The sequence below is a fragment of the Moschus berezovskii genome, chromosome 7 (assembly GCF_049115385.1).
Source record: "Moschus berezovskii isolate FMDL1 chromosome 7, NW_MosBer_1.0, whole genome shotgun sequence".
Lineage (NCBI taxonomy): Eukaryota > Metazoa > Chordata > Mammalia > Artiodactyla > Moschidae > Moschus > Moschus berezovskii.
The window spans coordinates 102,607,205-102,621,417 of record NC_142466.1 but is presented as its reverse complement, the minus strand read 5'-3'; the positions used below and the strand labels follow the sequence as shown (position 1 = coordinate 102,621,417).

Genomic DNA, 14,213 nt, shown 5'->3' with positions numbered 1-14,213 from the left:
CAAACAAAGAAATAAATGTAGAAAAAATAATAATAGGTTTAAAAAATTAAAAATTAAAAGAAAAGAAAAACAAAAAAGGAAAACTCCCCAGAATTGCAAAAGCCCAACGTAGAGGCAGATGTTTATAATAAAAGTAAAAAATGTGACTGAGGAAAAAAAAAGTAAAAAAAGAAAAGCTCAAAAGCTTAATTAGATTTCATAGTGCCAATTAAATCAACTACAACAGGGGCAGGGGGTGAAAGCAAAAACTCCAAAAGAATCTACAGAATAAGCCAAAACATAAGAATAATAAATGTTTTTCTTGAGTCACTGCTGTCAGAGTCCTTTCACTCGTTGGGAGTCACAGTCCACCGTACCTCCCTAGAATGCCCTCCAACACTGTGCTGATCTCTGGACCTATTGTGGGACAGCTCAGATTCTAATCTGGTCCTACACCTCTGTGTTTTGTCTCCAATGTCCACAGCTATCAGAACTAGTGTGTTTTCTTTTGTGGGAGTTCTCAATGACCTTTTATATATTCCATAGACACAGAGTCTGCCTAGTTGATTGTGTGGATTTAGTCTGAAGCTTGTACAGCTGGTGGGAAGGTTTTGGGTCTTCTCCTTTAGTCACACTGCCCCTGGATTTCCAGTGTGGTTTTATTTCCACCTCTGCGTGTGGGTTGTCCACTGGGATTTGCTCCTGAGGCTGGCCTGGAGGACTTGGGTTTGGCCCTGTGAGGGCCAGGCGTGGAGGTGGTGCAGCTGCTTGGATTGCAGGGGTTCTGGCAGCACCAGGTACTTAGGGGAATTGGCAGGTAGGGCAGCAGGAAATATAGCGCTTTAGAAAGGTATGGCAACCAGTACAATGGTTGTCATTGTATATGGCAAACCAGCCTGTACACACCAGTTTCTTGCCCAGAGAATCCCTCTCCCTGACAGAGAAGCCTGAAAGGCCACAGTCTATAGGGTCTCGGTCAGACACTCCCAAAGCGACCCTGGGCGCACAGATGCAAGACTTTTTTTGCCTGTGGCAGATCTGCCCCAGTGAGAGTTGAGCATGAAGTTGGTGCAGCTGCTTGGCTTGCAGGGACCCTGGCTGTGCCAAGTGTGCAGGGACACAGACTGCCTCCGCTGCAGGAGTTATGACCCTATCAGAGTCTTTTTCAAGCTTCTTGTAGCTAGTGATCAGACGGCCTCTTTGGGCCAGTCTTTCTCTGTAGCTCTGCCCAGTCAGGCACTTAGAGATCTCTCTTGCCTAGGGTCCTTCTCTGTTATTCGGGGTGTCAGGCACATAGAGGGGTCCCCCTGGCTGGGGTCCTACTTTGTAATTTGGCACGCCAGGCACCTGGGTGGGGTCCTACTCTATAGTTCAGTGCATCAGGCATTTGATGGGCCAGCCTTTCTATTGTTCTGCTGCCAATGCTGGTGTGTTGGGGGAGAGAGGTTATGGTGATGGCTCTACCCTCTACGCGTGACTCAGCAGTATGGCCTTGCTTCCATGGCCTCCAGGCTTTCCTCCACAGGCATTTCCCACCACAATCTCCTCCCTCACATCCCCTCAATCCATCTCTCCACAGTCAACAGCAACCCTCACCCTGGGGTTGCTCCACAATCCCTAAACTCCAGCTCCCAGCCACTGCCACTGTGCCTTCCAGGGGATCTATGTCCCTGTCCAGGGTATATGTGGTTGTGGCAAGGACTGCCTGATTCTCATTCCATTTAGGCTGCCACAGATCAGCTGTTTCACTCTCAGCCTTAAATGTTTCTCCTCTGACTCAGACAATTGCCCTGTTGTAGGGACTGGACCCCTGCTTCAGTTCCCCCATCCGCCAAGGTCAGGTCCAATCCTACTAACACTTCTGTTTTTCCCCCTGCTTCCTTCATCATCTTACCAAGTTTTACATGGGTCTGTATGTTCTTTTCCACTGGTCAGATACTCCTGTCCACTCTCACCCAGTGTTCTGCATGCACTTCTGTGTCTGAAGGTGTATTCCCGATGCATCCATGGAGAGAGATGTACTCCACGTCCACCTACTCCTCTGCCATCTTGTTCTCCAGTTGAGCATATTTTTGTCAGTCTCTAATTTCCTTTTTTCTGCTCCATTGATCTATGTGTCTATCCCTTTACCAATACCATTCTGCCTTGATTACTACATTAGTTTGCTAGGGCTGCCTAACAAAGTGTGACAGACCAGGTGGCTTAAAATAGAAATTTATTTTCTCACAGTTCCGGAGGCTTAGATCAAGGTGTTGGCAGGACTGGTTTCTTCTTAGGACCTCTCTCCTTGGCTTGTAGATGGCCATCCTCTCCCTAAATCTTCACCTGATCTTCCCTCTGTAATTGTCTGCATCCTAATCTTTTCTTATAAGGATACCATTCATATTGAATTAGGGTCCAACCATAAAACCTATCTCACCTTAATTTGAGAAGAACTGTACTGGTGGCAAGATTACTATTTTACTAGATTGCTTATGAATGTTAGTGGCTATTATTTCTACTGCAAGCTTTAAAAATAAACACAAAATATCTCAAGTGATTAGAAAAATTTTATTCATCATCCCAAACAGGATTATATATTACAAATTCTGATCAAAATAATATTAAAGGTGTTTTCAGTAGTACCACAAACTATCTGTACCTGAAGATGAAGTCAAATAGTAAACTAGATGGCAACCTACTCCAGTATTCTTGCCTGGAGAATCCCATGGACAGAGAAGCCTGGCAGGCTACAGTCCATGGGGTCACAAAGTGTTGGGCATGACTTAGCAACTAAACAAAGTATACACTGAAATTTACTCACATTTAAAATATCACTTTGTTTAGAAAAACTAACATTTTTCTGGTTATGATGTAGGACACACAAATAGCTACTTATGATTTTTATTTAATAAACACATGAACCATTCCCCATGCTCCGAATGAGTCATTGTAAGTCTATAAAATCTTGTAATTTTTTTAAATGGTACTTGAGACCGTTTATATTGTTCTATAGAACAAAATACAGTACTTCTAATTCTCCTCATACTTCCTTTCAACTCCACAGTGAGAGGTGTGCATAGAAACATAGCAGCTTGGGTGGCTCATGGGTTCCAACATAATCTCTGCACTGGGTTGGGTTGGGGGATGGCAAGGAAGGCATTCTAAGATATAAGTTCTGAGAATAAAGAAACAGAGATTTCCCTCAAGAAAATTTATACTTGCTTTCTTTATAAGCACAGGTCCAATACAAAAAGTATTACCACTGAATTGATCTGTCCGACTTATAAGCTATAATTAAGTCTGATGTAGAGCAGCTTAAAATAGCATCACAGACCCTGTTGATTCTTGCCTAGTTGAAACAGAAACATAAATTTGGGGGAAGAAGGTAGAAATGATTATTATCAATTCTCCTTTAGTAATACTGATATAGGCATTCAGGGGCACAGAAAAGTGAGACAGAAGTTTAGGGCAGAGCAAGCACCAAATATAGGGAAGTACAGAGAGTGACCTGCTTGGGACCTAGGAACTAGGTAGCATATGGAATAGCACAAGGAGACCCTAGAAGACAAGTACTTGACCAATAAAACGAAAATACCTGTTCAATTTAGAGAAGGAAGCACCATGGTAATAACTCTGAATTCATAAACCACACAATTCAATGCCTTGTTATAATGAAACATTCTTTTTTTTCCTAAGCAAATTTAGTCATGCAATCTTCTGAGAAGGGACGGTCTCCTACCCCAGTTTCTCCCATCCCATTTGAAGAATAATTAGAAAAGGATTTGGAAGTAAGAAACAGAAAATTTCTTGAGCATTTACCTAATTCTAGACCGATACTAGGTACACTTCATTTAATCCTAACTAAAAAAGTCAGAAATATCCATCATTTCACCAATTCATTCATATGGAAACTGAAGCTGTGAGGTTCCCTACCATAAATCCCACACAATAAAGCTAGGACTCAAACTCCTGCCTAATTTTAAAGTTTTTGTGCCCTTTTATGCTGACACGCTCCTTTCCCTAAGTGACATGTTAGCGGTGATCTACCCTGGGTCTTAGTGACAGAGGAAGAGGAGGAAGAAAGAGAAACAGCTGCTGGGACATTTCTTCAGAGAAATCCTGTTGATTGATCAAAAACTAGAATTCTTCCCAGGCTTTAAAGCTGTTACAAATTGTGACTATGTGTTAGAAGATGGGAATGTGGCACTTTCTCTGACCAAGTTTTGAAGAAGAAATGTCCCCTGAGGATTTATAACATGGACAACAAAAGAACTGTTCAGTTTCCAGAAGATGGAACTAGGGACTTGGAGACATTGGCAGCCTTAGCCTTGTGACAGTGGGTAAGGGTTTACTGGAGTGTGGGAATTCACTACAAGAGTGTTTCCTAGATACAGCTCTGGTCCCCAATCTATAAACTCCTGTTTTCCTATGTAATACCTTGCTGTCCTATGTGCCATTTGAAGTTTTATAGCCTTTGGCTAGAATCCATGGTTTAGGGTCACAAAGAAAAAAGAAATGAGCACAATCTATTCTCAATTACTTGCATCCATAAGAGAGTATCAATAAAGAGGAAGAGAAAGGAGTCTGCAGAAATTGGCACTTCGTGGACTGGTGCTAATGGTTTCCTGGAGAAGTGGAAGATGCAAGTAGAAATGAAATGGGATATATCTTGAGCCTAAGGGAATCAGGTGCTCTTGGATATTAAGAATATCATGACTAAAGGTTGATGCTTCCAAATATGAATTATTTCACCGTTTGGAGATAAGGCATGTTTTAGATAAAGGCATGAAGACAGTATAAGCATTTTGAACAAGAAAGAAACACTCCTCCTTTATCACCTCAGGCTCTCAATCTGAGCAGAAAGATATTAAATGGGGAATGGCAAAAACATCCTGTAATCTTCTCGGTCAAGCATGTTGAGCAGAGCTAAAGATTCTGTGCTGTGGGACTTCCCTGGTGGTCCAGTGGTTAAGATATGGTGCTTCCTTTGCAAGGGGTACCGATTTGATCCCTGGTTGGAGAACAAAGGTCCCACATACTGAGTGTAAGCGTTAGTCACTCAGTCATGTCTGACTCCTTGCAATCCCATGGACTGTAGCTCGCCAGGCTCCTCTGTCCATGGAATTCTCCAGGCAAAAATGGTGGAGTGGGTAGCCATTCCCTTCTCCAGCAGATCTTCCTGACACAACAACAACAAAAAAATTTTAATTAAAAAAAAAAAAAAAAAGATGTGCTGTGATCAGTGAAACAGGCATGTACTGGGAGTCATGGCACTCTTGAGTTAAGAGACCCAACTGTTTCTTGCTCAGATCACTTATTTCTATGCTTACATATTCAGCTATAAAATAAAAGGGTTAAAACGAATGTTGCAGTGAGGCTCCCTCTGGCTCTTAAAATTCAAGTGCAAGCTGATTTTCACATGAGTGTTAACGTGTTTGGGGGAATGGTGGCACACATTCTGACATCTAGTGGTCATATTTCAGGGTTTGTCCCACTGCTCAGTTTCTCAGGATGGCTCCATTTGGAGATTTTATTCCAGGATCCAGATGTCAGCAGTTGCAGCAGAGGAGAGAAGGACAAGAGCTCCCTGCTTAGAGAAGGAATGAGTGGCCACCTGGTTGTCAAGTGAGAGACTGTCAATCTTGACTCTCAGGACCTCTCTGGGGACATCCATGGATGTATAACTTCTACCAAGTTAACATAAGAGGTTTTCTCCTGGTAAGCCAGGCAAACTATACATGGAAATGGTCAGATTAGGAAAATTACTGTTGGAATATGCAGGTGAGGAAAGAAAAGTGATCTGATGAGGTGCTGATTAGTGGATCCAAGGTGTCTGGTCACTTAGCAGAGTGCAATGGTTAAGAAGCACAGAATGAAATATAAGTGAATCTGTATCAGAGCAAACCTGGCCTTCAGAGTTTAGGGAAGGGCTTTCATTCTGCCAGCTTAGGGTAGGATCCAAGATCTGAAGCCTGTGAAACCAGAAGGCAGTCAAAAAACAGGTATTTGAGCAGCCAGTTGTGTACAGGGGAATAGATATGGAACCTCTATCAATGTGGACAAGATAGTTTAGATTCTAAACCCTTCAGGGATAGATAAAAAGAAATAACCTAAACAGAGAGTGGGTAAGACCCTTCCACCCCAGCAAACAGTGGAAACCGAACCTGAAATGGGTAGAAATGTATAGTGTATGCACTTCTAGATGTTAAGTTTGCGCAAACGTTTCCCACTAAACAAGGTGGATTTTGCCCAGGAACACTAATATTACCTGTTAAAAGTTTTCGATCATGAAAAAAAAAAAGTTAAGGTTCAGATGTTTAGAATTTGGGTATAATTTTATGGGCTGATTTTCTAGCAAAGAGAAAGTTGATTACAATGACCTATCATTTGGGGACAAGTTTACTGGTAACCCTAAAAACTTAATTATGTTATTTGTGACATAAATAACAGAATGACCCAATAACAATGCACTGAAAGTTCATCCTAAGAGAGGAAGGTTATTGGTTATTATGTTTCAAAAAAAGGTTTTATTATTTTTTAATTTGGAGTGGTGTGGTCATAGGTTGTAGCTTTCTCCAACTTTGTTTTAGGAAAACTTTCAGCCCATTCTCTCTTCTGGTTTCCATCTATGATATTACTATTATTGTCTAGTTTTAGAAGAAAATCTGCCAGTTTGGTCCAGAAAGTAGTCCTAAGCAGTCTAGATAAAATGTCAGATGGCTTCCTATCCCGGACAAAGAAAAAATAGCATGCTTCCTGTGCCTGATATCCCTTTACCTGTCACTCAGAATACACATTAAAGTGACTCATGAAGAGATGGGGAGACACAGTCATCCCAGCCCATTCAGAGATGTATCTTCAAGGGAGAAAGGAAATCACGGGTTTCAGAGTGGGCGGTACTTGATAAAGTAGGGATGTCTCAGTTCTTGCTCCCCCCCTCAATATTCAATAGATAGGACAACTGGGAATGGATACAAACTTTATAAACATGGTGATCTCAGGTGGGGAACAGCTGCCAGGCTTGCCACTTATGTGCATTTCGGAGTCCTGATGTAGTGTTGGAAGAGGAGAAGGAACAAGCAAGTTTACATACCATGGAAATTGGTTCACAGGCCATAAGCGAAAGATATGAAACTGTAAGTGATGAATAAATACAGTGGGAGTATATTTCGAAAAAGTAGAGGTACTTCTATTAATATTTTAGGGTTAACATTAAAATTGAGATTTATAATGATTATAAATTCAGAAAATATTAAGTGATCATGAATTGCTCATATTTTACCTATTGATTGAGAATGAAATAAGGATAAATTTTATGAAATCACAGCCCTTTTGAAATCATGTCTGGTAGCATAGTCTCACTTGAATGATTTGTCAAACGAGTACTATCAGGTCAATGAAAATATTCTCACAATGGCTGGAAATTGAAGCATCACACACACGTAAGCTTTCTTTTCACTTCAAATATGAAAAGAGAAGGTGTGTGGAAATTTACATATCTTTGACAAGACTAGAAATAGCTGTCATTTTGTTATATGATGCCTTGTGCTCTAAATCAATTCCACACCAGGTTGCTTGTAAAAGGAATCACCTCACATCTTTTCCTGACATCACCTGAAATCTGACCACTTGATTATTAACTCATCCTCCACAACCTTAAAAGTAGCCCTAACATACAGGCTTAAAGGAGTTATTCCTTTTTACTGGTATATACCCTTTCCTTACTGCACCTGGTAAGCCCACCTTCCAGTACAAACATTATTTAACATTTTGAAAACACTTATAGAACATATCATATTCTATATCAGGTATATTCTTCAAAGGGTGAAGGGGTTTCCCTCAAAGGAACTGGGGTGCTTACCAAAGGGAGGGGGAAAAAGAGGCAGGCATCTGTCTCACTCATGTCTGCCTCTCCACTGTAACCTAGCATTGCACCTGGCACATGGAGACTCTAATAGATGTTAGATGAGAGAACTGTATCAGATGGCTCTCTGTATCTTCAAACTCCTCATATTTCTTTGCTTCCTACTTATGTTTGACATGTATCTTTTTAAACAGGAGGGGAATTTTATTAATACCATTTCGACCTACTGTCTCAGTACAATTGGATAACTTCATCCCACTCAGAAATAGGCCAGACTCCATTGGGCCACACGTTGGGGGGAGAATGCTTCCAGTCCCATGCCTTTATAGGAATCTTCCAAGTCTTACCATAGTTGGCTTCAATATATTCGACGGTTTCACAGGGCACACGAAACTTTGTGTCTACAAACTCAGTCCAGCACAGTGTAAACTTGGGAAACAGGTATCTGCGGCAAAAACAGACAATGTGGAGAAGAGTGAGGCTTCAACAGTAGAAGTTTAGCTAAGGAACCCACAGCTAGTGTACTCTTGGCCAAAGGACAGTTCTCTTCCCCTAAACAGCTTTAGGGAACAGATACAGGGGACATTTTGTTGTTAATTCTCCAGCATCTCCTTCCTTTTCTAATGTTAACTGTATCCCAATTTCACTCCCCTAGTCCCAGTCCCTATGGTCCAAAAGTGGCTGACTCCACTCCTACGCTCCAGAGATGGGTAAAAAGACTCAGACCTAACCAGTAAATTATAGTCGCTAGGTCAGGGAAGGGAATTTATACAAATTAGGCAAATGGAAGTCAGTCTTGGAATATCTGTTGGAACTACCGGGGGAAGAAGTGTTCTTGTGCAGAGGTTTCTAAGCTGTGGGATGAACGCTGAGAACCGCTGGTGGCCATCTTTGTTGTTAGCAGGGAGAGCCTGTCTGAGACTGCAGTTAAAGCAAAAAGTTGTCAAAAGATGGAGGCAAATGATAAGAGTCTGGAAAGCCCTGGGGAAGTGTTTGGGTTTGGCCGTGACAATTCCTTAAATACATAAATATATAACTATTCTTTTTAAAAACATTTCTAGTATTTGAAGTTCGCATACATCGAGGGAGGAACGTGAAGCAAGTGAGAGAGGAAACAAAACCTTCCTAAATCAATCCTGGCGATGTATGACATCTTCCAACAACGTATCACAAATACGAGTGTCTTTGTGACAGGTCAAGTTAATTTCTCTGTCCTGGGTTTCACTGTGGTCCAAATGGCTTTTGATAACCCTAGATAGCTAAAGGACCACGCAGAAGCGTGCTGGCTGCGACGGACCGTGCAGAAGCGCAGCTGAGAGGAGCTACCCCACGAGTTCGAGGTCAGGGGCGGTGGCTGAGAAGAGCTACCCCATGTCCAAGGCCAGGGGCGGTGGCCAAGAGGAGCTACCCCATGTCCAAGGTCAGGGGCGGCAGCCAAGACGAGCTACCCCATGCCTGAGGTCAGGGGCAGCGGCCAAGAGGAGCTAGCTACCTCATGTCCAAGGAGCAGCGACTGCACAGGCGCAGGAGGGCCGAGAGGAGCTACTCCACATTCAAGGTCAAGAGGGGTGACTTTGTCCAAGGTAAGGAGCAGCAGTTGTGCTTTGCTGGAGCAGCCGTGAAGAGATACCCGATGTCCAAGGTAAGAGAAACCCAAGTGAGATGGTAGGTATTGTGAGAGGGCATCAGAGGGCAGACACCTTGAAACCATAATCATAGAAAATTAGCCAATCTGATCACATGGACCATAGCCCTGTCTAACTCAATGAAACTAAGCCATGCCATGTAGGGCCACCCAAGACGGTCAGGCCATGGTGGAGAAGTCTGACAGAATGTTGTCCACTGGAGAAGGGAATAGCAAACCACTTCAGTATTCTTGCCTTGAGAACCCCATGAACAGTATGAAAAGGCAAAATGATGGAACATTTTGAGAGGAACTCCGCAGGTTGGTAGGTGCCCAATATGCTACCGGAGATCAGTGGAGAAATAACTACAGAAAGAATGAAGGGATGGAGCCAAAGCAAAAACAATACCCAGTTGTGGATGTGACTGGTGATAGAAGCAAGGTCCGATGCTACAAAGAGCAATATTGCATAGGAACCTGGAATGTTAGCTCCATGAATCAAGGCAAATTGGAAACAGGCAAATTGTCTCCTGTCAAACAGGAGACAGCAAGAGTGAAAGTCGACGTTCTAGGAATCAGCGAACTAAAATGGACTGGAATGGGTGAATTTAACTCAGATGACCATTATATCTACTACTGTGGGGAGTAATCCCTTAGAAGAAATGGAGTAGCCATCATGGTAAACAAGAGTCCGAAATGCAGTACTTGAATGCAATCTCAAAAATGACAGAATGATCTCTGTTCGTTTCTGTTAGGTAGGCAGAATAGGGAAAAGGAGTCCAAAATGGCGGTGGCTAAAAGACAAGGAAGGGAAAAGTCCACGAAAATAGAACTGAGGAAGCTCAAAGGAAGGGTGGAAGACCAGAGTGAGGACTTCAGGTAGAACAGCACTCCTGACTAAGTCCAATTTGCATAGGACAGGCCCAGGGGGAGGGAAGAAAAAAACATATAAAAAGAGGCGCCAAAGGGCTCTCTCTCTCCTGTGCAATGCAGCGGTCTTCTCTTTGCGTCTTTGGACTGACGTGCCCTCACACCTCAAAGATGGATTTTCCTGCTCTCTTCTAAATAAAATAGAGCTGTAACACTAAGCTGTAACACTGATTTGTCTAAGAGCTATAACACAGTCCATTCAAGACCTGAGAGCTATAACACGGTCTGTCCAAGACCCAAGAGCAGTGACATGCCAAGCGGGCTTTAATGTCTGTCACTCCAAATCTTTGCTGTGATGAAACAAAGAACCGAGGAGCATACACACGGGTGACATCTACAAGGGATATCATTCAATATCACGGTGATCCAAGCCTATGCCCCAACCAGTAATGCTGAAGAAGCTGAACGGTTCTATGAAGACCTACAAGACCTTTTAGAACTAACACCCAAAACAGATGTCCTTTTTATTATAGTGGGCTGGAATGCAAAAGTAGGAAGTCAAGAAACACCTGGAGTAACAGGCAAAATTGGCCTTGGAATATGGAATGAAGCAGGGCAAAGGCTAATAGTTTTGCCAAGAGAACACACTGGTCATAGCAAACACCCTCTTCCAGCAACACAAGAGAAGACTCTACACATGGACATCACCAGATGGTCAACACCGAAATCAGATTGATTATATTCTTTGCAGCCAAAGATGGAGAAGTTCTATACAGTCAGCAAAAACAAGACTGGGAGCTGACTGTGGCTCAGATCATGAACTCCTTATTGCAAAATTCAGACTTAAAGAAAGTAGGGGAAACCACTAGCCCATTCAGGTATGGCCTAAATCAAATGCCTTATGATTATACAGTGGAAGTGAGAAATAGATTTAAGGGACTAGATCTGATAGATAGAGTGCTTGATGAACTATGGACGGAGGTTCATGACATTGTACAGGAGACAGGGATCAAGACCATCTCCATGGAAAAGAAATGCAAAAAAGCAAAATGGCTGTCTGAGGAGGCCTTACAAATAGCTGTGAAAAGAAGGGAAGTGAAAAGCAAAGGAGAAAAGGAAAGATATAAGCATCTGAATGCAGAGTTCCAAAGAACAGCAAGGAGAGATAAGAAAGCCTTCCTCAGTGATCCATGCAAAGAAATAGAGGAAAACAACAGAATGGGAGAGACTAGAGATCTCTTCAAGAAAATTAGATATCAAGGGAACATTTCATGCAAAGATGGGCTCGATAAAGGACAGAAATGGTATGGACCTAACAGAAGCAGAAGATATTAGAAGAGGTGGCAAGAATACACAGAACTGTACAAAAAGATTTTCACGATCCAGTTAATCACGATGGTGTGATCACTCACTAAGAGCCAGACATCCTGGAATGTGAAGTCAAGCAAGCCTTAGGAAGCATCACTGCGAATAAAGCTAGTGGCAGTGACGGAATTCCAGTTGAGCCATTTCAAATCCTGAAAGATAATGCTGTGAAAGTGCTGCACTCAGTATGCCAGCAAATTTGGAAAACTCAGCAGTGGCCACAGGACTGGAAACGGTCAGTCTTCATTCCAATCACAAAGAAAGGCAATGCCAAAGAATGCTCAAACTACTGCACAATTGTACTCATCTCACACACTAGTAAAGTCATGCTCAAAATTCTCTAAGCTAGGCTTCAGCAATACGTGAACCGTGAACTTCCAGATGTTCAAGCTGGTTTTCGGAAAGGCAGAGGAACCAGAGATCAAACTGCCAACGTCTGCTGGATCATGGAAAAAGCAAGAGAGTTCCAGAAAAAACATCTATTTCTGCTTTATTGACTATGCCAAAGCCTTTGACTGTGTGGATCACAATAAACTGTGGAAAATTCTTCAAGAGACGGGAATACCAGACCACCTGACCTGCCTCTTGAGAAATCTGTATGCAGGTCAGGAAGCAACAGTTAGAACTGGACATGGAACAACAGACTGGTTCCAAATAGGAAAGGGAGTACGTCAAGACTGTATATTGTCACCCTGCTTATTTAACTTATATGCAGAGTATATCATGAGGAACGCTGGGCTGGAAGAAGCACAAACTGGAATCAAGACTGCCGGCAGAAATATCAATAACCTCAGATATGCAGATGACACTACTCTTATGGCAGAAAATGAAGAACTAAAAAGCCTCTTGATGAAAATGAAAGAGGAGAGTGAAAAAGTTGGCTTAAAGCTCAACATTCAGAAAACTAAGATCATAGCACCTGGTCCCATCACTTCATGGGAAATAGATGGGGAAACAGTGGAAACAGCGGCTGACTTTATTTTTTGGGGCTCCAAAATCACCGCAGATGGTGACTGCAGCCAGGAAATTAAAAGACGCTTACTCCTTGGAAAGGAAGTTATGACCAACCTAGACAGCATATTAAAAAGCAGAGATATTACTTTGCCAACAAAGGTCCATCTAGTCAAGGCTATGGTTTTTCCAGTAGTCAATGTATGGATTTGAGAGTTGTACAGTGAAGAAAGCTGAGCGCCAAAGAATTGATGCTTTTGAACTGTGGTGCTGGAGAAGAGTCTTGAGAGTCCCTTGGTCTGCAAGGAGATCCATCCAGTCTATCCTAAAGGAGACCAGTCCTGGGTGTTCATTGTAAGGACTGATGCTGCGGCTGAAACTCCAATACTTTGGCCACCTCATGCGAAGAGTTGACTCATTGGAAAAGACTCTGATGCTGGGAGGGATTGGGGGAGGGAGGAGAAGGGGACGATAGAGGATGAGATGGCTGGATGGCATCACCGTCTCAATGCACATGAGTTTGGGTGAACTCCAGAAGTTGGTGATGGACAGGGAGGCCTGGTGTACTGCGATTCATGGGGTCGCAAAGAGTCGGACACGACTGAGCGACTGAACTGAACTGAACTGAACTGATATAGCTAAAGAAGAAATTCCCAGGGTCAGTCAGAGTATTTCTTAAACTCTTTTTCTAACTTGTACAGCAGTGAGAATTTTACCACAATATGTGAACATGGTAAGACCCAATATAAATTGGCTTTTTAAGCAAAGTTTCACCCCACCCCCTCCTCAGAGGCAGGAATAGAGATCTTACGCTTGAATGTTCTGTATTTCAACAATAATTCTCTTACAAAAAACAGTTATACAAACCACCTTCTTCCTGCTCTGCCTTTTATCACCTGCCCTTTTAAATTCCTATTCTTAGTGTCAAACTTTTTTCTTTCTTATTTTTAATAGGTTGCACATCATTAAATCTCTATCAAATTCAAACTGCTACTAAAAGAACCTAACTAAAGAACACTAAAATAAGCAGCATCCATGTATTAAGGTGAATCTTCTCTTCCTCCACAGAATGGACTTTTCAGGGAAAAAGACAGGCATGACTCTAAGATGCTCTCCTAGGCTTCTTCCTTGCTTTCATTCCTCACAAGAACCCACCCTCCCCCCAACACCTTTTTTCCCTTTCTTTCTTTCATCTCAAATGCAAAAGAATCTCTGTAAGTTAGCCCAAGGAATATGTTATAATGAATTTAACTCAACTCATAGCAGAATTATTTCAATTAGTAAATTTTATTACTAAAACACGTTTCTTAAAGGTATTTTGGATTAGTAAAAAGCTCTATATTACAAAGGGAATTAGCAGATTTGTTAGATTTAAGTTTATACAGTTTATATTGTAGACTGTGTTGTTGCTTTCTGAGAAATATTTCTTTCCTTCACAACATGGTAAGAACCTTTAGTAATAAGATTTAAAGTAGCAATAGCAGAGATGAAAGAATTTTAAAATATCAGAGGATTAAATAAAAAAGGAACAGAGAAAAAACAGATTCAAAGTGAATTCATACTGTAGAAAAAGGAATC

The 14,213-nt window shown here is 42.0% G+C and overlaps 1 protein-coding gene across 5 annotated transcripts in view; it reads right to left on the bottom strand.

The window, feature by feature from the left end:
- The window catches only part of FKTN (fukutin), a 96,584-nt gene that overhangs the window by 28,338 nt on the left and 54,033 nt on the right, over nucleotides 1-14,213 (bottom strand). For 2 of the 5 annotated variants that reach the window (XM_088838237.1, XM_088838236.1), the window contains exon 10: nucleotides 8,173-8,270. In XM_088838237.1, the coding sequence (XP_088694363.1) occupies nucleotides 8,173-8,270 (98 nt within the window). Of the gene's footprint in view, nucleotides 1-2,510; nucleotides 8,271-14,213 lie in introns of those variants that run through there. The other 3 variants (XM_088838233.1, XM_088838234.1, XM_088838235.1) reach the window with 2 other exon arrangements.